The sequence below is a fragment of the Notolabrus celidotus genome, chromosome 3 (genome assembly GCF_009762535.1).
Source record: "Notolabrus celidotus isolate fNotCel1 chromosome 3, fNotCel1.pri, whole genome shotgun sequence".
Lineage (NCBI taxonomy): Eukaryota > Metazoa > Chordata > Actinopteri > Labriformes > Labridae > Notolabrus > Notolabrus celidotus.
The window spans coordinates 28255617-28282724 of record NC_048274.1 but is presented as its reverse complement, the minus strand read 5'-3'; the positions used below and the strand labels follow the sequence as shown (position 1 = coordinate 28282724).

Below are 27108 nucleotides of genomic sequence, written 5' to 3'. Positions count from 1 at the left end.
CTTACTAGACATCAGAGGAGTTTTTAATTGAGGCCCCAGTAGGGCTTGGAGGGACAAGGGAGATGTGGAGAGGGAGGTAGCCCGGCTGTTGTTAGATGAAGTAGACCAGTTGTGAGGCAGTTCTGTTCACACAGTCATCATTCTCCCAGACCAGGGCAGTACAACCTAAAATTGTATCAGTCATTTTTATTAACACCGTTGTCATACATCCTATCATGAGTTTTTTCTCAAACCAATCAGATCAAACATGATTTCATGACTTTTGGATTGTTCCACATTCTTTCCCACAGTTAAAGAATCCGAATCTGAAATACTTTATTACAGAATGATCTTATTAAACTTATAAAATACCAAAACAAAGAAGGAATAAAATAAGGTATAACTATGAATAAGTTAAAACAATATACAATAGAATAATAATACAGTATATACCGAAGCGCAGAATAGTTAGAATTAGCTCTGTAAAAGTTATTATCAAATAAATATTTATACCGTTATCAGTGGCTGTGGAGGAGAGTTTCATACCTGGTGGAAATTAAGAGTATATCACACCAGACAGTCTCAAAACAGCTGTTCAGGATTTTTTTGGCTTGACTCCTGGAGAATATTTTTCTACACACCATGCTCCATGTTTCCCCAATGTTCTTCCACGGCTGACTTGTCCTACCAGTAGGACAGGGAATCTGGCAAGAACATCTACAATGTGGACGTTGTAGTATTCCTCATACTCGCTGACATATTTCCTCAAGCTTTGCTCTTGTCTCTATTGAGCTGTGTGATCACATTCCTTCTCTTACTCTTTCCTTGGTGTACAAATGTTCGTTTGTTTTAGTGTGAAAGGAAAGCTCACTAGTTCACATGCATCAAGCTGATGCTCACTGTGCACTTCAACATGACATTTTGAATCCATTCTTCGCTGAAATGCATGGAGTAACCAAATCAGCATCAGAACACGTATTTCCGTTGTGAAATGTATTCCTGTTATACTGTCCTCCTTTACCAGAGGGCAACACAACGGGATATCACCCATTCTCACACCATGCCTGCAACATGGCCTCTGCCTCACTAACATGACATGCAGTAGACTCTGAGGTGTATATTCACCTAATTAGTGGGTCTACAGGGTATGGGATTACCTTCAACTGTACAGATAAAAAAACACTCTAACCTTGCCCCTGGCATATCTGAGTAAGACCTGAAATCATCCCTTTGAAGCTACCACTGACTTAGCTTCTCCTTGTTCCCCTTCCAGACAAACCTGTCACACCAGCGTTTCTGGTCATGTACTGTAGGAATACATAAAAAGCTCTCTGACAGTAATTGAGATAACTTCAATGATTCATTGTTGCTCATTTGTTTACATGACACTTTGGCATTTAAAAAAAACACAGCGATGTATTGCCCACAACAGATGTCTCATTACAGTAATTATTTTTGCTAGTGACACATCTCTGCACGGACATGTTGTAATGTGACAATGGAACATATAAAAGTAAAGGTAATGATTGGTCTACCAGCAAAGCTACAGTCTAAGTGCTTTCCCAAAGAATGTGTGAATAAAATTGCACGCAATTATTTAATGTAAGGCAATAGCTGTAAATCAATCAATCAATCAATCTTTATTTATAGAGCCAAATCACAACAAATATGATCTCAAGACAAACATAGCAGGTCTAGACTGTACTCAACATCAAGACAGGATAAGATCCAGTCCCATCTTACAGACAGGACTCTGTTTTATCTCATCTTAATCCACTATGAGCAGAGCACTTTGCAGCATTTAGCAAGTTACAGCAAAAAGGAAAAACATCCTTTAACAGGCAGAAACCTTGAACAGAACCAGACTCATGTTAGACAGTCATCTGCCTCGTCTGAGTTTGGGTTGGAAAGAGGGATAGAGGGAAGATGAAGAGAGAGAGATGATAGTAGTGAGATGAATAGTAGTTGTTGTAGCATCTGGAGTATGGCACGTCCACAGCAGCAGGCTGTCTGCGGCAGCAATGGAATTGGAAATGTGACTCTAAAAGATCCCTGTGGTCTGTCTGAAAGGAATACTAAACCCAAACATTGTTTTCATATCAAGCACAACATTTTCGTCTTTCCATGCCCTGTTTTGTCGCTTATCTTTATTTCATGTAATGTTTTATATGATCATGTGACCTTACACCACCACATACTCCACTGGAATTTGTAAGAACTAGCTTAACTCAGCTAGCTTGCCATGGACTATAGCAGCATATTAATTGTTGGTGAAAAGTGTGCAGCCCTTATGCTAACGTATGAGTATGATGATGCAACACTGATCAATTTCCTTCCACCTGTCACAAGCAAACACAGATCAGTTAGTACTTATGTGGTTGATCTGGAATCTGATTTATCTTCTCGCTATCTGCTGATGATACTGATATTTATAGATGTTGTAATCTAAAGCAGTTTGTGATGATTTTAGGGACCTGTGGACAAACCAGTATGTCAAATCTATTTTCGAATCTTATCCTACATACAGTGCTGTGAAAAAGTATTTGCCCCTTCCTGATTTTTCATATTATTGCACATTTTTCACACTTAAACGTTTCAGATCATCAAACAAATTTTAATATTAGACAAATATAACCAGAGTAAACACTAAATGCCGCTTTTAAATGATGATTTTATTTTTCAAGGGGAAAAAGTTATCCAAACCCACCTGACCCTATGTGAAAACTTATTTGCCCCCCCCCCTTTTTAAATCACAATTTAACTGTGATTAATTTCACCAGACACACCCAGGCCTGATTACTGACAGACTTGTTGAATCAAGAAATCACTTAAATAGAACCACTCTGACAAAGTGAAGTGGGCTAAAAGATCTCAAAAGCAATAGATCATGCTGCGATCCAAATAAATTCCAGAACTGATAAGAAACAAAGTCATTGACATCTATCAGTCTGGAAAGAGTTACAAAGCCATTTCTAAGGCTTTTTGGGACTCCAGAGAACCACAGTGAGAGCCATTATCCACAAATGGAGAAGGCTTGGAACAGTGGTGAACCTTCCCAAGAGTGGCCGGCCTACCAAAATTACTCCAAAAGTACAGCTACGACTCATCCAGGTCACAAAAGAACCCAAAACCACTTCTAAAGAACTGCAGGCCTCACTTGCCTAAGTTAAGGTCAGTGTCCATGATTCCACAATAAGAAAGAGATTGGGCAAAAATGGCATCCATGGGAGAGTTCCAAGGCGTAAACCACTGCTGACCAAAAAGAACACAAAGGCTCGTCTCACATTTACCAAAAGACATCTTGATGATCCCTAAGACTTCTGGGAAAACATTCTGTGGACTGACGTGACAAAAGTTGAACTTTTTGGAAGGTGTGCATCTCGTTACATCTGGCGTAAAACCAACACAGCGTTTGATAAAAAGAACTCCATGCCAACAGTGAAACATGGTGGTGGTAGAGTGGTGTTCTGGGGCTGCTTTGCTGCATCTGGACCTGGACGACTTGCTGTAATTGATGGAATCAAGAATTCTGTTCTCTACTGGAAAATCCTGAAGGAGAATGTCCGGCCATCAGTAAGAGACCTCAAGCTTAAGCACACTTGGGTTATGCAGCAGGACAATGATCCAAAACACACCACCAAGTCCACCTCTGAATGGCTTAAAAAAAACAGAATGAAGGTTTTGGAGTGGCCTGGTCAAAGTCCAGACTTGAAACCGATTGAGATGCTGTGGTATGACCTTAAACAGGCCGTTCATGCTCAAAAACCCTACAGTGTGGCTGAATTAAAACAATTCTGTAAAGAAGAGTGATCCAAAACTCTTCCAGAGCAATGTAAAAGACTCATTGCCAGTAATCACAAACACTTGATTGCAGTTATTGCCTCCAAGGGTGGCACAACCAGTTACTTTTATACTATACAAATACTTTTTCACGGCACTGTACATAAGAAGTGTTTTCAGACTGAAATAACTCCTCCCGCTTCCTTTTAACAGTCAATCACATCCCTCACTGACTTTTTTCATTTACAAAAAAAACATTTACAAAGGCACTTCCAATCTGTGCAGCGCAATTTGATTTGTCTCACCTGCTGGCAGCAGTTTCAGGAATTAAAAATAACTATACATAGTGATAATAAGTCTTCACTTTGATGGTGTGGTTCGCTCTCGCTGGTCATATAGAGGCATCAATATTAATTTCAGCCTGTTTCATAACCAGTTAAAAACTCCTGACAGTAGGTTTGAGATGATTAACTCGGTAATAAGCCCATACCATGGAGAATTGGACTGTGTTTAATAGGCTAAGTAATCAATGTCTCAACTGTGACTCATGCATTTTTTTATTATGGAAGAAGAAATGTCCTATGTGGCACATGTTTTGAAACAAAATCTGATATCTTATTGTTTTAAACACATTGTAAAATATCAGAAATTCATTATCTCACTTTATATTCTGCATCGCCCCATCAGTTGTAAATCAAGCACAGTCTGCCTCTATGTCTCATTATAACCTTCCTTAATAGTGTGACACCGTTGGACAGCAGGGAATAATCACCTGTGGATCGATCAGGTTAAAGTCAGACTCATTTTAACACCACACCACACACACTCATCATTCTGAATCCATAGCTCAGCTCTACAAGCAGAGTGTCTGTGGACTGTGGGCCAACCTTCCTCTGGAGAAAGGTCAGTAGCAGCCTGATGTGTGTGAAGGACAGCTTTAGGAGGTGAAAGTGGACTTATACCACCAAACCTCATTGTGATTCCATGCAAGTGTAGCATTCACACAGTGACCAGCTTAATGCATGCTCGCTTGCAAATCCACAAGCTCATTCACCTGCTTGTTTTGTCTTTCACTCAGGTCGCCTAATCACTCACCTGCTTACCCCATCCCTCCAATCTTCTCTGACTCACTACCTCATCCTCCTCCTGCTCACCCTCCACCCCTGCCCCCATCACCAACAGATGGCTTTTATAGTTCTCCTTGCTGAGGGGGAAAAAAAGAGGGCTGTTACAAACTTTATTCCTATAAATGCAGAGCCATTACTCTATTTTAATGTGCATGTCTGCACAACATACACTCGTGTTTGCCACGAGCGCACGGCATCAGGGGAAGGGCAATAATGTCAGACAAATTGTGTAAGTAAATGGGCGCTAGGTCGTCCCAGAGACGAGCACACTGCCTCCCTGCATGCCAATAAGACAGCGAGGTAGCATCTCGGTGAATAGCAATTTATTGAAATGCAAAAAGAGGAGAGAAGGCTCAGAGCGAAGATGCTGACAGGACAAAAACCTGTCGCCATCCATCTCAGTTTGCCAAGTTTTCCCTCTAAAAGTGAGCTAGTCATCCTCTCACAGTGAAGAGAGGTGTTCCCAAGGAAATATTGCAAGAACATCTGGTGTGCCCGTGTGTTCACAAGCTTGTCATGCTGAGCCTTGATGGGGAGAGGGTTTAGAGGTTTTGATGGACATCTTCAAGGTTAATAATAAAGGCATATAATTGAAACTGAAGCTGAAACAAATTCAAAGTCATTCGTTCAATGTAATCCTAATATTCATGCTCATGTTTTCCATTCTGGCTAATCCGTGTCCTCTGACACCAAGGCCATCTTCTTTCCATTAGCACTGTTGTTATTGTTCCTGCCAATCTCATTCCTAAGAGATGGACAGTGTAGCTCAGGAACTGAATAAAGAAGTTTAAATCACCAGCGTCAGCGAGCCTGTTTGCTCTCGCTGAGGTAGTATGCATCAATCACCTCACCACTGTTGTGTGAATGTGATTTAAGCGTGAGCTCTCGTTTAGTCTCACTGAGTTTTATATCTCATTCACTTCACTGTTCTTCTCAACCTTACTGCATTGTCTGAATGAATGTCTTTATCTCTGCCATATGACTCGTTTTTAGAGAGATATATAAGCCTATTTCAACTCCCGGGCCTGACTCTGCCTCTTTGGTCTCAGGGGCTGTGTAGCCCTCAAGCAGGGCCAGGCCCTGTTGCTGCTGCTCACCCCCTGGGCGAGCCCCCAGTCCACCACGACTTCTGTGATCAACACTCCTCCTCTCTTTCTTCCTCTATTGTCACAACCAGGCAGAATAAGGTCAGGTTGTTCATCTTGACAATGAAAGAAAAAACTAATTGACTCTTCCTCTCCTCTTCCTCATCCCTGCAGCTTGTCTACAATGAGCCTTGAGGCTCTTCTCAGCCTGAAGCCATCGTTCTGTCAAGGGACATTATTCTCCTTTGGTCACAGCTTAAGAGGCTAGGTTTCTTCTAGGCAGGTAAAACTGGGCTGACAGTGTGAGAGAAAGCAGCTTTGATCTCCACTGTCTTCAGGTTGCAGAACCAGGATGACAGGCAAGGGAGTCTTAGGAGCACTTTATTCCTCCAAAGGTGCTGGAGAGAAAACACTCAGGCTTGTAAAAATGCCTGCAAAGCTTGGCTCTCACATTCACTGAAGCCCAAACAATACCTAAGCCGGCCGCTTGCGAGTCCCCTATAGGGTCTTCCAGAGACTTAGGGAGCCTCATTTCTCACTGGTGATGTGCCCTGTGTTAGAGCCTCCATATGGAGGTGGTGTTTTATCATACTCTTGCCTGCCCCCATTAAATATCTATTTTTACCTTGGCAGTCCTCTGTGGTCTCCTGTGATACACAAAACACCTACGATGAAGCACCACCTATAAGAAGTAACAGTGGATGTGCTGCAGGTGTGGTCGATGTAACCTATAAAAAAACATTGTAAATATTAGTTAGGGGTACGTTTGTAGCAACCCATAGCGCCATGTCTCAGCGCTGTGATCTTTTGGAGGAAAGCTTGAACAGAAAAGCTACAGGAGGGGCGCTGGTGGCCTAGCGGTCTAAGCACCCCACATACAGAGGCTACAGTCCTCGTCGCAGGGGTCGCCGGTTCAATTCCCGGCCGGTCGACCATTTCCTGCATGTCTTCCCCCGCTCTCTACTCCCCACATTTCCTGTCTCTCTTCAGCTGTCCTGTAAAATAAAGGCAAAAAGGCCAAAAAATATAACTTTAAAAAAAAAATAAAAAGAAAAGCTACAGGAGATAGACACATTCACACATCAGTCCCATTATGTTGACTCAATACTCCGGAAAAAAGTTTCACTAGATTCTACATTTTTATGGAAAGGCTTTTATATTGGATTTAAATTAAAATGTGTGTTGACACTTAACAAGATCTCTCACTGCTGTTTGAAATACAGTAGATCTGACCTGTGCCCCTTCAGACAGCTGTGTGTCTTCATTTTATATGTTGCCCTCATATATGACATTTTATGGATAAAAAACAGCAAAACCAGAAGCTCACTGCTACTTGGTGTTGATCTATACTCAATTTTTTACCTTGCAAAATAATCTTGAAATTTTATTTTACCAAATTTTATTGATGTAGATATGAAAATAATCATGGATCGGTAATGCCATATAAAAAAGGGGGGGGGGGGATTGGTGAATTACACTGCAGACAGTGCTAAAGTGCCAGCATTATAAAGTGCAGCTTTATTCCCACATCAAAATATATAATGTACTCTAATCTTTTAAATACACTATCTCTACAACGCATTTCTTTTACATACAATATGCTGAAACATTCAGAATTTTGCAGTGGCTCCAGGCCTTCAGATGTTTTTTTTTTTTTTTTTTTTAAAACATCTGAAAAGTTCCATTCTCTGTCAGTTAATGTTCAAGCTGCACATACTTTATCAACTATCCTTATTTATGTTAACTTGTTAACTGATATTTAATGTTAGCATCAGCAAAAGCAGGAGGATGTACCTTATTGACCCTGATTATAAAACGATTCCCCCTCTCCCTTCTTCTGAGTTTCAATTTTAGAGGCAGACTTCAAAATCTTGTTCTTACAAAGAAAAACAAATTTACATGGCAACAATGATGAAACAAGTTAAAACGATTTTCTCACATTTAAATGGAATAAAATGTGATCATGTGTAAATGAAGCACCGATGGTATTAGTATTTTAACAGCTTAGAAATTAATACAACCTGAATACTCTTGAATGGATGAACGGTCTGGTTGTACCATCGATACGTTTCTCAGCAACATGCTCATACGTGTGTTTTAAGGCTATCTCTTCGGGAACATCATCTTCTGACATTTCACACTGTGACACCATATTTCCTGCCTGTTTGACAGTTTTTTAATGTCACTGCTACACTGGTAACCATTTTATTAAAAACATCATTATGTCACCTCAGTTGTTGGTTAAGTTTCTAACTTTTGAGCGACTTTGTTGACCTTGTCTCTTTATCTTTCCTCCTCCTGGTAACGTAGAAATGAGTGACACATCAGTCATGAGGGGTAAGATCATCTTTATAGAGAAGTGGCGTTGTCTGTTGTAACAATTTATCAGTAAACCCCAAATACAAGACGATCCTCCTATAGTATATGCTATACTCAGGTTAATACGGTAATAACGAAGAGAACACTTGGTGGGTAGATTCTATTTAGGAATAATATGATTTTAAATTCTCTATCATGTCATGTCAGCTCATTTAAAGCATAGACAGACTTAAAACCGTTTGAAATGTATTCTAATGTGTGTCAGATATTCACAGTGTCTCAAAAAGGCCAAGTGTGAAGTGAAGTTTAGCCTGTTTGGTGCAGCTCTGAAGAGTGCAGACTCTGGGTAATGTGACAGTGCAGCCCAAAGCACTCCATCCTTCCCTTTGCACTGAGGGAATAGAGAATGGGGGAAAGGGAGGATAGGTAAACAGAGCCATTAGAGACAAATCTATTTCTGAAGAAAACAAAATCACATCATCAAACAAGAGAAAAAGAAAAATATGATCCTGCAGCCCTTTGGGCCCCGGCGCAGCAATGATAGCCGACTATGGCATTTGTCTTTATCAGTCTGCCTTGAGGGAGGGAGAGTGTGGTGGGAAGGTGTGAGGATAAAAGAGAATGAGGAGACAATGGAAACAAAGAGGATGCTGTCGTCTTTACCTGCACTAAAAAGCTAGACACATTTATTACTTTTCTGACTTTATGAGAGGTGAAAAGCTCATGTATGATTATTTCTCTGTCATACATGTTTTGTGGGTTCACTGCATGGTATGAAGAGGCTCTCAGATGGTCATTCTCTAAATATAACAGAGTGAAGGGCTCAGTGGACAGCGAGCCACAGCACCATCCGTCATGACTAGCCCAGGGAGGCATACACAGCTTCATCAAAATGACAAGATTGACTTTCCAGATTTTATCCTTTTTCTGTGACATTTGGTTGTTTATCCTGCTTTGCAACAGCAGCACCAGAGAGTCTTTGTGGTGCCCTTTGTGTGGAGAGACGCTCTTGAAAACAGTTTTTATAAATAAGGTTAAATACACTTGGTGACGAAATGTAAATGGAATGTGTAATATTTACAGAATATATGCATGTTTACTTTACATGTTGAGGCAGTGGGTCTAATTAATCTATTTTACCAAGCCGAAGTGTTGGAATGAATGGAGCAGCAATACAAGTCAATGAATACGCAGCCATGCTAGTAGCTTTGTGGGGCTGTACTTTATCATTGAACAGATACAGTCGGCGCCACGTCATAGTTGGAGGCGGTGCTCCACAAGGGGGAAAACAATCCTGTTCCCCCACCCTTTAATACTGCAAACACAGATTTTAAACTCTGATGCTAATGTGAACAAATTGTCATGTCCTAAATTGAGCCGTTACTGTCAATTGACAAAGAATGAAACATAAATAAACCAAACAGAACAGGATCGGATTGTTGCCGATAAGTTATAAAAGACAACAAATTATCCCACTCACTGAACCCACACACAACATTTGCTAATCAGCTGATAAGGGATAATTTCACATTTGCTGGAGATGTAATGAAATACAATGAACATACTTTCATTCACACTAAATAGAACAGGATGTTTTAATGAATTCCCTGCACCTAACGATTATTATTATCGACAATGTGCTTTATCATGCAGTGATTTACACACAGAGCAGCCTCAAAAAGCATGGTTTGTAGTTCACTTGCCTTTTAACTATTAATCCAACATTTATGGTACCCCTTAAACAATCATAAACTCTTTGGATAAGGTTAATATAACGTTAAAGTTGCTAAAGTGCTGACTACAGGCATAGATATGTTTGGATTTTGGATCCCACAGGCGATCAAACTCAACGCCAGATGGCATGTAGCCACAGTGTTCTCCTACTTGGCTCTGGGCTTTGGTTGGTAAATAATACTTTGGATTTGGATTTGATGAGCTAAATGTTAATGTCAGGATGGTAGCATGCTCACATTGGCATTGCTGATATTGAAAGGCTATAACGTCTATTTAATCAACCAACTCAGACTTCTGATTATGGCGGCATGCTGAACAGTCATGGCTCGTACTGCTCTGTTGCTAATCACGAATACTATTTAAATACAATTGATACTATTTAAACAACCAAAATCACTGTTAGAGTTTGTCAACTCAAAAGCATATGTGTATTATAAGTTAATATACTGAAGAAAATAACCGAAGTGTAAATTGATTGGGGGGCTTTTTAATGAGGAAAACGTCCTGGAAGCTAACTCTGAAGAGGAATAGCTGATAACTTTGAAACATGTGAAAATCCCTCCACAATGGACATCATAAAGGTTATTCGGACCTTTAATTAGGGTTTTCATGCCGAAATGGGTGGCGTGATGGCAGCAATTAAAAGCGTTCAATCCGATATTAAAGAACCCAGCGGTCACGTTGCTAAAGGTAGAACAGCTTATTCCTACCCTCTGAAGACGAGATACTGAGTATACCTGCAAAAGAGTGAGGATCTTACCAATGCTCTTACATGGAGAAATGGATCGCGGATAATTTGGATATATCTTAATATCCAAATTGTTCTTTGAATAACAAATCTGTCAACTCCACACAAAATGCGGCTGGGGCTGATGGGAATTTTTTTTTTTTTCTTTTTATTACTTTATCATAAATCAAAGTGTTGGGCAAATTAAAATTCAGATTTGAGGATAATGCCAAAGAGGGAGTACATAAATGTCTGCTAAATTCCTTCTAATAGCCTTTTAGAGCAGGGGTTCCCAAACTTTTCAGCCCGTGACCCCCAAAATATAGGTGCCAAAGACTTGGGACCCTCACTGTCCCTCAAAGTGATTTAATGTGGCTTCATTAAGCTGGTCTGCAGAAAATGACCCTACCTATATGAGCATGTGGCTGTGTTTCCTGTGCCATATTAATGGACCTACTGCCACTGATGCTTTTGATAATGAACTGTTCACTAACGCTAAACTGAGGAGTCATCTGGCAAAAAGAAAGGCAGAAAACTCATTACATTTTCTATTTTCATGGTTTCATTTCAAGTTTAGCTTCTATTTTTGTTGATATTTTTTACTATAATAGGTAAAATTAACTGTACATAGATAATTAATAAAAATGAACATTCTTCAAGACATCTCACGACCCCCCATTTGTGTTTTGCGACCCCCCCAAGGGGTCCTGACCCACATTTTGGGAACCCCTGTTTTAGAGTGTAGACACAACTCCATGTTTTAACCCTGTGTTGGTGCTAGTACAGGGATAAAGTGTATCCCCAAAAACCCCAGACTTCACCCTCCCCCTGGCAGCCGTGAATCGCTGTACCAAATGTCATAATGCCAATAGTTATTGATATAACAGTCTGGAGCACTAGCAGTGGACACACCAACAGATAGACCAACATATCTGTCCCTGGAGCCAAGTGAGCCCAGCTAAAAACAACAGCAGACTAAAGGCTGAACAGATTTTTTAATTGCCCTGTTGTATCATTGGTAGGTACATGTCCCACAACCTCCTCCCCCTCTATGGCCAACAGTGTCCTTTCATTAACTCTGTTTCGTAGGACATTTGTTTCTCGCATCACATAGACTGGATAGCCATCTGAGAATTCACCCCCCTCCAGAAGGACACCTCTATTTGCCCTCCATCTTGGCTGGGCTGTATTATAGGCTGTCTGCCTGTCTTCATAGCCACTGCCAAGTCCTTACAGATGCTTCATCATTTCCTCTTTCTAATGCCAGTCATCTTTCAGTCTTTTTTTTTTTCATTATTATCTGCCCAGAGCGGGCAATCTCTGAAGGAGGCCTGTTTGTGCTACAGCCAGGCTCACAGCGATTTAGCAGCTCTGCTGTTTTCTTTTCTGCTCCCTCTGTTCAGTTTGAATACCCAAGGGAAATTTTCTCTATGTCTCTGATATCCTTTTTTGTGTGCTGCTGACCAGTTCTTATTTTCCTCACCAGTTTGCAGTTTGCCAAGATAGTCTCTCTTAATTTTGATACCTAATTGTCAAGAAATCAAAGGTTTATGTTGAAATATGTACCACATACTTTCTTTTTTTTTTACCTTGTTTCTGTTTATAATATATCATTAAGTGTTGATGTTTCTTTCCTGTTCAAGGTGGTGTTGATGTTATACACATAAAGCAGTTATATATCCAAGTAAATGCATCAGAACTTGGTAGATTTGAGCAATGTGTAGCAGATTGCAGGGGGTGGGATAGTTAGCGCCAACAAACCCTTAATGCTGTGCCAATGCTGTTTGAGTGAAACGACAACACAGCCTTGTGCGTCTGGTAAGCTATGTGCCATCTGGACTCAATTGAAAGACTCAAGAGTCTTAATTGGACACTGGTAAAGAAGCTCTTACTCCAAGCACATAAAACAAGTCATTGGCAGCTCGTCCCTGCTTTGTCTGACAGTCCCACTGTTTCTGAAAGTCAAACCTGATACGCAGATGATATCCCAATGATGACAGGGATGATGATAGCAATAATCATCATGGGTGTCATCATGTTGTGCTTTAGCTGCTCTGCTGTCTGGATAATTCAGGATTTTATGACAACTTCCTCTGTCAGAAAATTTGTCAAATTGCAAAATAATGGTGATGGATGCAGCGGTGACAGTTGTGCTCTTATTTTAGCTCTGTAAGAGTGAATAATGAGACTCTCTCTCCTCTACCCCCCCCCCCCCCCCCTCTCTCTCTCTCTTTCTCCCTCTGCCCTTTGCTTCAGGTCAGAACATCGCGTTCCCCCCGGTGGCTCTGTGGGTAACTATTGGCCTGGCTGTGTGTCTACTGGTGCTGCTCATTGCCCTGGCTGCTGTCTGCCGCAGGAAGATCAAGGAGAGCTGCGAGGAAGCTAGGAGAGAAGGTGGGTAGGAGGGGGAAATATATCAGTGTATATTCTGAAAAAAGGAGTACAATTCAATTGGTGGTGGCTCTGTTTCACAGCCATGTTTAATCCTTGAGATTAGATAAAAACATGTTTTAGGCATGTCAGGCCTTCATTAGGAGTCATTTGAAATCTCTGGCTACTCTGGAGTTATATGCGCTAAAAGATAAAGTAATTAAATAGATTTCTGTTTTTTCTTGGACTGTGTTGGCCTTTTGCGAACACAGTTCAAGGGCTCACTGAATAATGGATGCTAACCTATCATTCTCCTTTCAACCCTTCTCAGGGCCTTCATTAAAATGCAGAGTGACTCCTTAAACTCTTCAGATAGTGGGCCAGTAAATGATATGCATAATTGCGACGTGTTGCCTCGATCATGTGGGAGGCACTGCAAGAACGAGAGAGAGATAGAGCAGAAAGCAGTGATGAGATGTTAACTGCTCAAGGAACTTTGAGAATCCAGAGGGAGTTCTGCTTAATGCGTATAGGCAGGATCTCAGATGGTGGGACACATATCTTCGGCAAAGAGGAACATCATTACTCGGGTCCAGTAATTAGCGTTGTGGAATAGCCGAGGATCGCCGCAAGTGCAAAGAGAAAAAGTTTTGAAATGAGATAGATAGTGCAGAGCCACCAGCTCTGCTGTAATGAGATCCGCTCAGAGTGGAGGAGACATTTAAATAAGGTCAGCCAGTGTCTGCACCAGGGCCCAGAGGTTTGAAAATAAATATGGAAGTGACACAGACTCAGAGGAAAGAGTAAATAGCTCCATGGAACATATGAAATCAAATGAAATGGAAAGAGAAAAATATAATGCAGTCCCTCCCACGGGGCAAAAGGCTCCCAGGGTTGTGGGGCCCTTTTGTTCATTCGGCTGGATGAGGAACTGCGTTGCCTTCCCGCAGCTCCAACACCAAAGGCTGGACTGATTATGTGGTCGTCCACTGTCTGCTTTATTGAAATGTTAAGTCTTATTCTATCCCCAGCCAGCAATGCTTCTTCATCCACTGATGTTTTCCAAGCACGAACCTGAAGAGAGGAGGGGGAACGCTGACTTATTCACATATCATGCAGGCTCTTGTACTCCTGATAGAATGATATTTTATGAATACAGATCTGGAGCGGCTTAAAAGAGGTTTTTCTACACACATATCCAGAGCTGTAGGGGAAGGGCAGAAAGCGCAGAAGTGCAACTTAATTGTGGTTGTCTTATCTTTTAATGGCGTTCTCCAGTATGGTCAGATTGAAGTGGACTCTCTTCCCTGCGTCTTGGTAGCGATGGTCCAAGGGTCAGTGAGAGTGGGGTAGCAAGAGATTAATTTTTCTTCCCTGTCATAACATATGTGGGAGACCCAACATGTAGTGTAACAGAGAAGAGCAGCTTGTGGTATTGCAGTTGTAAGTGCAATCTCAATTCCAGAGGCAGTGTTGTCTCATCACTGGTATGATTCAGTTGTCTCTGGTGTGTATTTTATACTCTTTTTTTATCCGACTTTGCAAAATGACTGTGGCTATGTGTCTTATATATGCCTACAGTGACCTATTCAGAACCACAAAGCTCATTTTACATTTAGATAAGCATGTGATCTAATCAGACCTATGCATGCAGATCATGTGTAGGTGACATGAGATGGATCTCCCCTGTGTGACGGATGAAAGTCATGAGGGAAGCAGTGCTCCCCCAAGGGGGTTTTTACCCCAGTTGTGCATGTGTTCTGCGGGGTTTAACCCTCGGCTTTACTGTGATTAACTGTCTTTGTGTGCACGTGAACAAGACACATGAAGATGTATTCCACTGTGTGCAAATGCTGTTAAAATATTAAATCCTCGATCAAAATATCGACTAAATAAAGCTGTCCCTTTTTCAATTCTCTTTTTTGACATCAAGAGTTGATATTCAAAGGAAAAGGGAATGAATGGAATCCAGCACAAACGCTGCTGTCATTAAGCTTTCTGTCTTATTATGCACAGGATTTCAAAAGAAGAAGGTTCTGGTGTTTGTGGGTGCACACATGAATTAATTAGTCCCACTAATCAGTGTATTTATAGGACTATAGGTTTACTAACTAGGGCCGTTTGCACTCACGAAGACACAGCAGTGTTCAGAAACATTCAGCAGCAGTGCTGCACCATTCCTGTGTCGGGGAATCATAGAGACAGAAAGGGAGGATGATGAGGAGCGGTAGCACTCTTCTGGCTTCACTGAGTAGCTGTTTCTGCCCCCCGACTCTCTCATCTTTTATGTGGTTTGTCCAGCTTTAGAGCTTAAGCCATAACCACACTTCTCCCCCCCCCATCCCCTCACCCCCCACACACACACACGTCTGGGATGCAGCCAACATGGGCATAAAATTGTAACACTCTGAATGTACAAGGGCAGCAGTTCTCACTCCCTGTCCTGTGGATGCCCTCGCCTTCACCCTGACTTTAAGGTGCCTTTAAATGAGCCTCGCTCTCTGTTCCCCGAGGTATTTCCACTGCTGCCTCAGTGGTGATACTGTTGGTCGATTTCAGAGGTGGGGAGTGAAACGGTGAAGGAAAACAGGCTCACACATCTGTAGGGATGTTGCACCACAATTTTGATGATGTGAAGTAGTGGTGTGTTTCTTTTTCTGAGGTGTTTCTGTCATTTTTTATTCACACATAAGCACACATATGTCAAGTTAATGTAACCTTTACAGCTGTATGGTGTGGTGTAAGCTCCCCAAAGCCATGCCTGTAATGACTAATGACGGTGCCACGATAATAAATGAGCATTTACTGTGAATTCCAAAGTAACATATGATGAAATGAAACACTGATAAAATCAGATTTCAAAATGCAACATAACACAGAGGAGGAAAGTCTGAAGAATGTGGTGTAGGCGGACTTATGCATACAAATGCTGTTTGAGTCTGCAAACTGTGTTCTGCTGCTGTAATAATAGGAATTTTGCTTAATTTCCCCAGAGGATTATAGACTTTGCCGTCAAAGTCAGAGAAAATCAAGAATACGCATAGGAATAATAACAAATGAATTGTGTTGCTTTGACATTTAATTTTGTTCAATTATCAGTTTAATCTCACATATCAGACATTGAATAGTGAGTCTCAGCTCAATTGGCATCGTAATAGCGTCAGAAAATTAATATCAGCTGCTTGGATACTCAGTCGACGTCCTATTTTTAGCCTGTATGTGTGTGTGTGTGCACATGCATGCAGCGTGCGTGTGTTAGTGTGACAGCCTTCACCGGGTTGCCTCTCTAACTCTGTTGACAGTGGGTTTCCAGAAAGCCAGCAGCTAAAGCCTAATGTGATTACTGTCTTTGTGAAAGGGCTGGATAAGAGGTTAAGGGGTGGGTATGGTTGTGTGTAGACATATATGGTGGGGAACGTGGTGGGGTACCATTGTGGGATTTTTGTCGCCATATAGCTCTCTCAACACAGCTTGTCCTTTGAGCTGTGAAGGATCAGCTCACCATAGGCATGCGATGAAGTGACTGCATTGTGCGACTGTCTTTGTGCCATGGCTCCTACTGATAATGACTCCTCTGTCTTCCCACAGCTGAAGAGGCAAGGAGCTGGAAGAAGAGGAGTCAAAGACAGGTCAGCCAATCCACACCTGGTCAAGACTCAGCCTCTGCTAGCAGCAGGGACTCGCTGTCTGATTTAGCTGGCAGTGCTGCCCAGGAAAAAAAAGGAGCATTTTGAAAATTCACTTTTTTAAAATTTCCACACCTTTTAGCTTAACCTAATGTATGAAAATACACTATCTTGCATTGCTTTTCACACACCTCAAATCCCACAATGTTAAAAAACTGGAAAGTCAGACATACTTGTTTCTACTTTTACCTTTGACTTACAAAAATAACTTGAGTTAACACAAGGTACTCGAAAAAGAAAGGATGAGTGCTCAGTGCAGAACCCACCCCACCTCACTATGCCCCTCTACTGATAAGTTTAATAGCCCACCACATGGCTCCTGATTTCCCCCATTGCCTTAGATAGAAAGGACAGATGGGCATCGAGAAACCAGCACATCCCTGTGGTTATCAAGTGGACACCTCCCTTCACTGATGTTTCGTTTAATTAGGCCTACGACACCTCGGAGAGGCTAAACAGTTAACTCTGGTGTCCAAGAGCAACCCTCCTCCATGCTAGCTCATGGTCCATCATATCCACTAGCAGAACACCCAATTTATAACCCAACCATACAGCATCATCACATTCAATGGACCCAGGCTCCGTACATGCCAGCTCCAGGTAATGACAACACCAACACTACTTACCCTACACCTGACCCCCACTGAAGAGTCTATAGCTAGATATACTAGAAGGCAGGGGAGGCAGAGCCAAGATGAGATGTCGGTCTAGGCTAGAACTCATTCTATATAGATTTCCTATTTCTGTTCTTGCCCCCAATGACATTATTCCTCCTCATCCAGATCCACTGACTTGTTTTAACTTCTTCATCTGACGTTTCCTTTACTAACTTCCCAAGTTCTGTCCACACACTCCTAATTCACCCAGTAATGAGAGAGTTGATCCTGCTACAAACCATCTGCATCCTACCTCTACTGGACAAACCTTAACTTTCTGCTGTTTCTAAAATCAATTAATATCAGAAACATTAGGATGCGCAAATTAACCTGGAGGTAGTTGGATGGCCATCATATTACAGCATTTATAGCAAAACAATCAAAACACACACAAATTAAATAAATGGGAATTATTTTATCGCCTCCTAAAGACTGTGGCTATTTTGTGTTAGTCCATTACATTGCACTCCTATAAAACCCTTTTAATTTGCAGTAAAGTGACAATACATAGGAATATTAAATGGGAGATGAATATCCATAAACTCAGCTCAAAATGTTGAATGCTAGAGAATTAGCATCTGAATATATGTATGCACACAAGGCTGTAAGCATCTTCAAGAACATACTAGTGTGCATTTTATCAATCTTATTACAAACTGGATCTAGGGTAATTTTAAAACATACAGTACAGGCTCTCCACATACTGGGAAATGTTTTGAAGCTACAAAAATAGCAAAATAACACAACAAATCAACCCCAGTGTGTTAAGTCTGTCTTATTTAAAAGTAAATCCAGGTGTCAGGGTGACAGAGACCCAACAGAACGAGTAACCAAATGTTAAGTTTGTTTACTGATGTGCGAGCAAATACTGATGAAGCATGAGTGCACGTGAGAAATGAAACAGGCTCCAGGCACCAAATCCATTCAACCACAGCAACCCCCTGCATAACTCTTCCAGTTTTTTTGTGACTGTGTAAGTGTTTGAGGCGGAGAGAAGGAGACGAAACTGCTAATTTAGCAATGCCAACAAGCTGTTTTACATTACCACGTTCCCCCCCCAAAGCTACAGCCATAACAGTGAAATCTATCTTGCCTATAAATTTAATGGTAACAAGTTCCGCAATTTCCAAGTTTCTCAAAATGCCAACAACAGCGCTGCCGTGTCCTGCACTCAAATGATCTTGTTTACCAAGACGAATTGATTTGCTCTCAGTCTTGGCTGAAATGTGTTATGCATATTGTTGTCACCTGGAATAAGCTGCTTGAATTTTATGATGAGAAATCCAGCAAAGTGGGCTGACATCACCTGTGACAGTGTTTCCTCTATTTAATGCTACACTGGGTTTTCAAGACACTATTTCTTACAGTCTGACTAGTTTCAGACCAATCAATAAAGACAATACCCAAAAGGAACGTTGTACCCTTTTTAGAAATGTGCCCCTCAGCAGAGAGACGTTTCAGAAAGTGTTCAAAGCCAAGCATTTAAACAAGGAAGGCAAGATGAACACGAGTCTCAGCCTGCGAGGACTCTGTGAGGCTTCACTAAAGCAGAGTGGTGCCTTGAGCTAACAACTCCAAACAATCTCATGTTTAACATGCTGACTAACTTCGTTTAATGTGTTAGCATGTTAACATTTCATAGTGGCATTAAAAAATCAAAGTGCGCCAAAGCTAGAGTCTCTGGTGGTTGCTTGGTCTGGGACAAGGTTCCAGGTACTCAGGGCCAAGAGAGAATCTGGCAGGTTCAATCCAAAACATTGTGATATGCATATTTTACTGTACGTGGAGTTTTTTTTTAACTGATAGAGTAAGACAGTTTTCGAAACGCCTACTATGCTCTACTATAGGGGTTCCCAAACTTTTCAGCCAGTGACCCCCAAAATATAGGAGCCAAAGACTTGGGACCCCCACTGTCCCTCAAAGTGATTTAATGTGGCTTCATTTAGCTGGTCTGCAGAAAATTAGCTTACCTATATGAGCATGTGGCTGTGTTACCTGTGCTGTTATGAATGAACCTACTGCTACTGATGCTTTTGATAATTAAATGTTCACTAACCCTAAACTGAGGAGTCATCTGGCAAAAAGAAAGGCAGAAAACTCATTACATTTTCTATTTGCAAGGTTTTATTTGAAGTTTAGCTAATATTTTTGTTGATATTTTTTACTATAATGGGTAAAATGTACTACTTTGGATAACTTTAAAAAACAGTATTGTTGAAGACATCTCACGACCCCCATTTGTGATCTTGCGATCCCCCAGGGGGTCCCGACCCACACTTTGGGAACCCCTGCTCTACTATACTAGCAGTCTGTACTGATTTGGCTAAAATGTAGTATGTGAACAAGAGCAAAATCTGCAGTACACCTAAAAGTACCCTGATGTCGTACTTATTCAGGAAAATTTCTCAGTATGTAGCGGACCAGTCTCCCTCGCGTACTGTTTCCTGCAATGCACTGCGCTAACGTTCTTCTATTTTCTGTATAAGACGGGTGGCACTCAGTTTTTAGGAGTATTACCGCCAACCATTGTGTTGGAGCTGTACCAGACATTTAACGGCCCATTACATTTACAGTGAAGTAGTGCGAAAGACACCAGTAAATCTTGTAACTTCTGGTCATTACAGAGGCCATACCCATCCCACAGGTAAACTGTTCATTCTGTGAAATTATTAGATTCAATACAACCACTACTTCATAGTTTTTCTTTAATCTTTATATCTACACAAGTGGATGCTACAGACACAGTTTTGCCCATTAGCTTGGCCGTTGTTCAGTTCCACTTTTCAAAGCCGAAAAACCAGCGTACTGCATAACAGATCAAATAGAACAGTCTTACTACATAATACCTTCAAAAGCAGTACACAGTATGCAGTACATCCTGTATCCTGCATTCTTAGGTAGTAGGTAGTAGGTAGCAGGCAGTTTCATAAGCAGCCAAAGTGAAAGTGAACGTAGAGGTGCTGATAGGAAGATTGTATTTCTTTTGAAAGAGCCAAGCTAGCTGTTTTCTCTTGTTTCCACTCTCTGTCTTGCTAAGCTAACAGGCCGCTAACTGTGGAGCTTCACATTTACCAAAGACATAAAAAAGTTTTAGAAACCGTTCTCATCTGATACATCACAATAAAGGAGATTTGTATATGATTTAAAGTTTCATACTAGTCTTAAATATGTATTTAGTGAATTCAAGATATTCATGAGACTTCTATATTTACATCTGAAAGAAGCTATAGGTTTAGCTCGATTCTCATCTTTTGCTTTTCAGTAATTCCACTGGACCAGAACTTATACTTCTATGTGAGTTATGTGATATTTTGCTAAGTGTGACCTTATGAGTCCAGAATTAATTTCCCCATTAGCAAGCAGAGCAAGCTTTCTTCTGCCTGCTGCCCAGCCTCAGCGCCCACCCCTCACAAACCTGAGCGGTTCTCCCTCAAGCGTTAATGTCATTAGAGTTATTCATTTGACTCCTTCTTTAGTCTGATTGAATTATTTAGCCTTCTGTGAACGGCAAAGTTAATACCATGTGATTTTAATAAGCTGAGAGGTGACTGGGAGTCTCTGAGTGAAGGGGGACAATGACTTTTATTCTCTAATGCCGCTCTCATGAATGTTTCAGAGAGATCTGTGCAGCAAGGAGCGGGGTCAGCTATCCCACAACTAGCGAGGCTTCATAGGTCAGCTATAGCTGAAGGGAACTTGGAAGATAGGACTCGAAATAGAAGACACTAGCTTGCCTGTGCTCAAGTGACAAGACAACAACTTGCAGCCACCCTAGCTTCTCCCTGCTTCACGTCACCGTCCATGCACCTGGTTGATCCAGGTGGACGTTGTGGGCGGTGAGCTGGTGAAGTCAAGTTAATGGCCCTGCCTTCTGAGATCACTCGTAAGCACTCCAGACAGGCAGCTTTGTTTTGCCATCTGGCTCCAATTGCGCTGACAAAAGCAGAGGTTCCTGTATGAGACAATGGAGCTGAAATGAGCCCCACTTTAATAAACCCAGGATGATGGGAGCCACGTTTGTGTGTTATCTTAATGAGCTGTCCAAAGGAGAGCGCGCCTCCCCTTTCAAAGCCAGCCTGATTCGAACAATAACCAGTGATAACTAGGGACCTGGGCCCATTCATTTGCAATAGGGTTTGGATCCCTTTGTTGCCTTTACAGCAGAGGCAAATAATGTTTAACAAACAGCGGAGCTCAAATTCTGGATTTTGCTGCAGCCAAAAGCACCGCCTTTACACACACGTGCACTGAAGGGCAAAGTGACACACACACACACACACAAACACACACACACACACACACACTAGACACAGATAAAAGCACTTTGATACACTAATCTGCATCCACATTTAGAGATGTGCAGTGTATTTGCATCTTGCTGGCTTCATCCCTCACCTCCCCACCTCCTCTCTGAAATGTGTTCAGTAATCTGAGCATGATGTGCTGTTTAGAGGGGGCTGCAGTCACGCAAGTGCAGCTCCTCCTGTCAGAAGCTGGCTTTAGTTTGTGTGCACTAGCCCCTGTCTCCCTAAATCCCGGACTCTAAGGAGTCAGGGCCTTAGCAACAAGGCACTGGAAGAGTGTGTTAGTCAGTGACCCAGTTCTTTCATAGACAAAGAATTGTCGGAAAGAACAATTTGACACGCCCTCTGAAGAGGAAGCTCCATGAGGAAAAATGGTTTTAGTAACCCTCCTTAGCTGAGGCAAGGTCCTGTGAAGGTGGAAAGTTTGAGAATATCAAGCGTTATAAATCTGATTGCAGAAGGAAGCTCCACCCTCCTCTGTCTTATGACTCCTTCATGCCAAGGCCAACTCTGAAAGATGGATGACAGTTGCTAAATCATATTAAAGCCTCGAGCCCAGGAGCTCATCACCTTAAATGTTGTGTTGATTTTAAGAAGCTAGCCAGCTTAAGGTGACTTTTGAGCAGACAGAAACAAGGACAGCTGTACCAGAGTCAAAGTCACCTCTGTGCTATTATATCCCCCTCTGTCTTCTCTATTGAGTTATTCACATAACAATGAAGTACAGCCACTTGAGGAACATAATATTCACCTTATGGTTCTCATGGGACTTTAAGTGTAGTGTGTTGAGTGCAACAATTAAGCTTTTTAATATTTCCGTGTAGGTTACAGCAGTATGTTCTGTAGGGTTACATATACATTTTTGTATCCTTAACTCAGTCAATTTACCTTGAGTTTATTATGGTGAATTATTGATATTAGAGAGCAGATTCCCAAATTCCTTGGTTTTCAGTTGTTATTGGTTATATAAAGTTACGTTAATCCTTGAAATGCACTTTTTATTTTCAGTTCAAAGATCATGTCCAAATGATATAGTAATTTCCTGTGGAGTTTTTATCCACTTGGGCAGATGAAACAATGTTTTCATAAATAGGGATAATGTATGGTTAACAGGTAGTTATGGGAAATAGAATCCGGACAGGGTGAGACAAGACCCTGATGTGAAGTGGAGGGACTTGTCCACCCATAACTACCTGCTAATCCCTCATTATCCCATTTATTACCTGGCAACTACTTAAGATACAGACACGTTGGCAAAAAAAAAAAACATAGATTAAAACATTATTTTATTGATGTAAAATTATTTCTGTATGCACTTTCTAAAAAATAGTCCCAGTGATTCCACAGCAATTTGCAGTACATGGCAATGGGTTCTTATGTGCCTGTTGAGGTCGATTTCACATGAAACTGTCCTCATATAACTCTCCTTCTCTGAGCTATATGGTTCACACACCTTTAAGGTTAAAAGAGGCTAAGACAAAAAAAAATGTAAACTGCTACTATCATCACCACCGCTCATGATTTAAGTTTCTTATAAGCAACCGATAACCTCAAGTTTCACTTACCTGTTCCACTGCAGTTGCTAATATTGCTGGGCAGGATCCAATAGAAAGTGTCCGTAGCTTGACGATTTAACATGCTAACCAAAACTAACGTTTTAACCACACTGTTTTGTTACCTCACCTTACAGTCTATGGTATCAGCAAGCAGAAGAAAAATGTGCCCAAACTCTTATTTCTATTTTTTTTTTTTTTTTGGTGTGACGCATGATCAGTTTGTCCCTCATTGCTCAGGTTAGTGAAAGTTAATGACCATTGTCAAGGGGTTTTGACCAATCAGAATCAAGCATCTTAAACAGCCGGAAGATCAGTAAGAAAGCTGAGTAATAATCTGCCATATATGCTATTCATGATAAGAAACATCTTAATTATCATCCATCAGATGTAAATGATGCTCTGTATAATCAGATTTGCAAATGATGGATATGCACCCAAGGTATTTTTCAAACACTCCATGTAAATTTTGTTTGGTGTGTTTGCAGAAAACATTCACATGGCACCCTAAAGTTGCTTCCATTATGTACTGTGTTTACATACTTAGAGAGGCCCAGTTGAGGACACTGAGTAGGAGTGTTACAGATGGTTAAGCTGTAAAGTCATACTGAAAACAGTCTGGGAATTGGATTTTTGAACGACATGGCATCACCAAACCAAGCCTTATTAAAAAGTTGCATGCAGCATACTTAAAAATAACCCAGTTTGACAGACCTGCAGGTCACTAACATACCATTCCACATTGCTGCAGTTCAGATTGAGTGGGCCTCGGAAAACAGCCTCAGGCGGCTCTGCTTGACATGCCCTCCCTTTCTCACTGGCATCACATACTCAGCCACTGGGCTTTCCCAACGGTCACACATTACTGACTAAAGATATGTAAATAGAACATTCATGTTGCCTTCATTATTAGATGTGGGTCACAGGACAACTTCAAGAGTGCTAATTAAAAGAGCTTCCTGCACACATTGCTTCGTGGCTGCAAACACATTATTCAAGCACCACACTCATGTTCCTTGCTGTTTCAGCAGCACACAGTAAGCTACATGTTTACTACAGAGTTTTCTCCAAGGGTGAAGACTGAGAGATGCTGTTTTGCTGTTGAAGGCCAATTAAGATTGGTAGGGTAATAATGGGAATATAAACCTCCTTACACATGAATCTTATAGATTTCACATAGCACAGTTTTCTATAATTATGTACAAATGAATATTTCCTGTGTAGCTAATCTCTCTTATCCTTCTCTGAAGACGAGGAAGTGCGACATATAAAAAAGGAAACACTTTTTCTCTGCTTCCATCCTGCCTTTGCCTTGAGTTTGGGATGGATTTCATTATAGATGTGCTGCACACTGAGCTACTTTTGTAACCTCTCAGAAGTTATCTGCTGGCCTGTGAGGAAAAGGCCACCTGATCATTGTCAGAAGAGATAGAAGGCAAATAGCAGCTCCTAAATCATTTGGAATAATGAGTGTTGTCACTGTTAATAAAAGCAGTCAAACCACTCAGTGGCATCACAACACAAGCCGGTCCCGCGGCTGCCTGGTTTTGCATAATTGACAAAAGTAATAGTAATATAGAGTGGTTTCGTGAGCGGACAGGGGTACAGGGGTTCACAAATGAAGGCAATCCTTTTTCTTGGGATGAATCCTTCTGTACAGACGCCATTTACATCCTCCTGCCATCCCAGCCCCCCCCATTCCCCCTCTGTCATGTAATCTCCGCTCCTCTGACAGCACAGCCAAGGGCCCGGTGGGAGAGTGCCTATCCATCTCACTACCCCAATCTGCCTCCCCTGTTTGGTTCCACATGAGCACTCAGCTGCTGTGACTAATTAAATAAAGCGCTGTGCCCTCTGCTTCCTGTTAGCCATGGCAAGGTTGGTGCACAGAGATGGAGCAGAGGAGGAGGAGGAGAAGGAGGGGTTGCTGAAGGAATGAGGGGAAGCGATAACAACAACCAAGGCTGTAATGATGCTTTTCCATGACACAATAGACATGAAAGTTATATTGATGCTGACATGATCCCACATTACAGCGGTTGTAACTCTCACACAGCTTTAAATATACAGTATTTGGAGCTCAAGTATTCATGACTGTTTGTTTTCTTTTTTCCAGCCATGACACTGCTGAACAGCTAAGGCCAGGAGATTCAAGGTGAGCATGTGCAACTTTTATGTGTCTTAACATACACTGTTGTATTTAAGTGTCGCTCAGGTGTCCTTTTTTTTCGCCTTATCACAACTGCCTTATACTCTCTGCAGTATTGCTCTAAGGACACAGTGGTCTCCAGAGGCTCTGGGTAAGTGCTGCTGTAATGAGGCTTGGCTGCATTAATTCAGCAGACAGTCGGGAATATGAGAAGTATTAACATTTTGATTTTAGGAAACACAGGGTCATGGTCTGCTATGACAGATCTATTTCATTTCACTGGGCGTGCAAACATAAATATCATGCCCTGCTGTTTGAGTCTGTCTTAAACCTTTGAAGGTGTAAGTCTCTGCCTCCTTGTTTTTAAATCTATGCATATTCACTGCCATCCTCATGAAGTTTTCAATCTGCTAACTTCAGTTTGTGATGAGTTGCAGCTGCAGCAGACCATTCTGGTGTTTCAATGAGAGCCTTACATAATAAGGTTAATAGCATCCTTCTGCTACATTTAGGCAATGTGTCACTGCTTTTCTGTGGATGCTTGGCCAGTCATGAATATTACATGTATATTTCAGCAAAGCCATTCAAAAATACCCAGTAGACAGGAGACAAAGACAGTCTGTGCTTCAGGTTGCATTCCACATCTGGGAACTGATTTCACACAACGCAGAAAGTAAGGATTTACGTAATGTGAGCAGGTGGTTTTTACAAATTAGAATCACGACAGGATAAGAATAACCACCTGCTCACTTTACATTAACATGCTTGTTACCAGGCTACCAATTAAAGGCATAAGCAAGTTGAGAAGAAATATGAATTTAAGATGATTCAATTGATTTAAAAATGATTTATGTGTACAGCTGAAAAAAATCCAACAGATTCTTATCAGCATCCTTGTGGATCAATAAATAAATAAATTCATGATAATGTGAAAACATTTGTTTTCCATTGGACTGAACGTTTTCATTTAAAGTAACTGTCAACATTCCTTACATGGCTCTCCTTCATCTCATAGTTTTTTCCAGTTGACACACCTTCAAACATACGTGAAGTAAATGTCAAAAGTTTAACATTTGTTGCCATTACCACTTCAGCTTCTGGTGAAAGTCACATTGTAGCAATTATTGATTCATGAGTTAATCTTATTTAAAAAATAGGGATGATGCAATTAATTCAGTACCAATGCAAAGCATTAAACTGATGTATTACACATAGAGTTTATTGCTTTTGTTAATTTTCAACTATTGTCCCTAGCTGGGCTTTTGTATACACAGTATAATCAAAATATACAATGTTCTAAAAGTACAAATTGGCAGCTTACAGATGCTAATACAAGCTCTGCAGTCATCACCTTGATAGGAGGACAGGATCTTGCTCCACTTTTCTTGGGTTTGCTTTCACATCTCTTACGGGTAACTGTTATTAGTTCACAAATATCAAGACCGGCCTGAGGCAGTGACAACAGGAAGAGGCAGAACTCCTTTACGCAGATTGATTTGATATGATGTGTGTGATCAGGTTGTCTGCAGCAGCTTTTGCTGTTGAGAATTAATCATCATAGTAGGGTGCTTTTGACCAATCAGAATTTCACACAGCCAATAATAAAAATCAACAGTCAGTAGGAGTTTAACACAGTCAT

The 27108-nt window shown here is 41.2% G+C and overlaps 1 protein-coding gene across 2 annotated transcripts in view; it reads left to right on the top strand.

Annotated features, from left to right (window-relative positions):
* The window catches only part of cd276 (CD276 molecule), a 90891-nt gene that overhangs the window by 44610 nt on the left and 19173 nt on the right, over positions 1-27108 (top strand). Inside the window, exons 5-8 of one of the 2 annotated variants that reach the window (XR_004630744.1) lie at positions 13008-13145; positions 16710-16750; positions 25437-25475; positions 25583-25620. Coding sequence is in view for 1 of the 2 variants with exons in the window: in XM_034679974.1 (XP_034535865.1) it covers positions 13008-13145; positions 16710-16750; positions 25437-25442 (185 nt within the window). In the remaining variant the exon portion in view is untranslated. The remainder of the gene's footprint in view (positions 1-13007; positions 13146-16709; positions 16751-25436; positions 25476-25582; positions 25621-27108) is intronic. The other variant, XM_034679974.1, reaches the window with a different exon arrangement.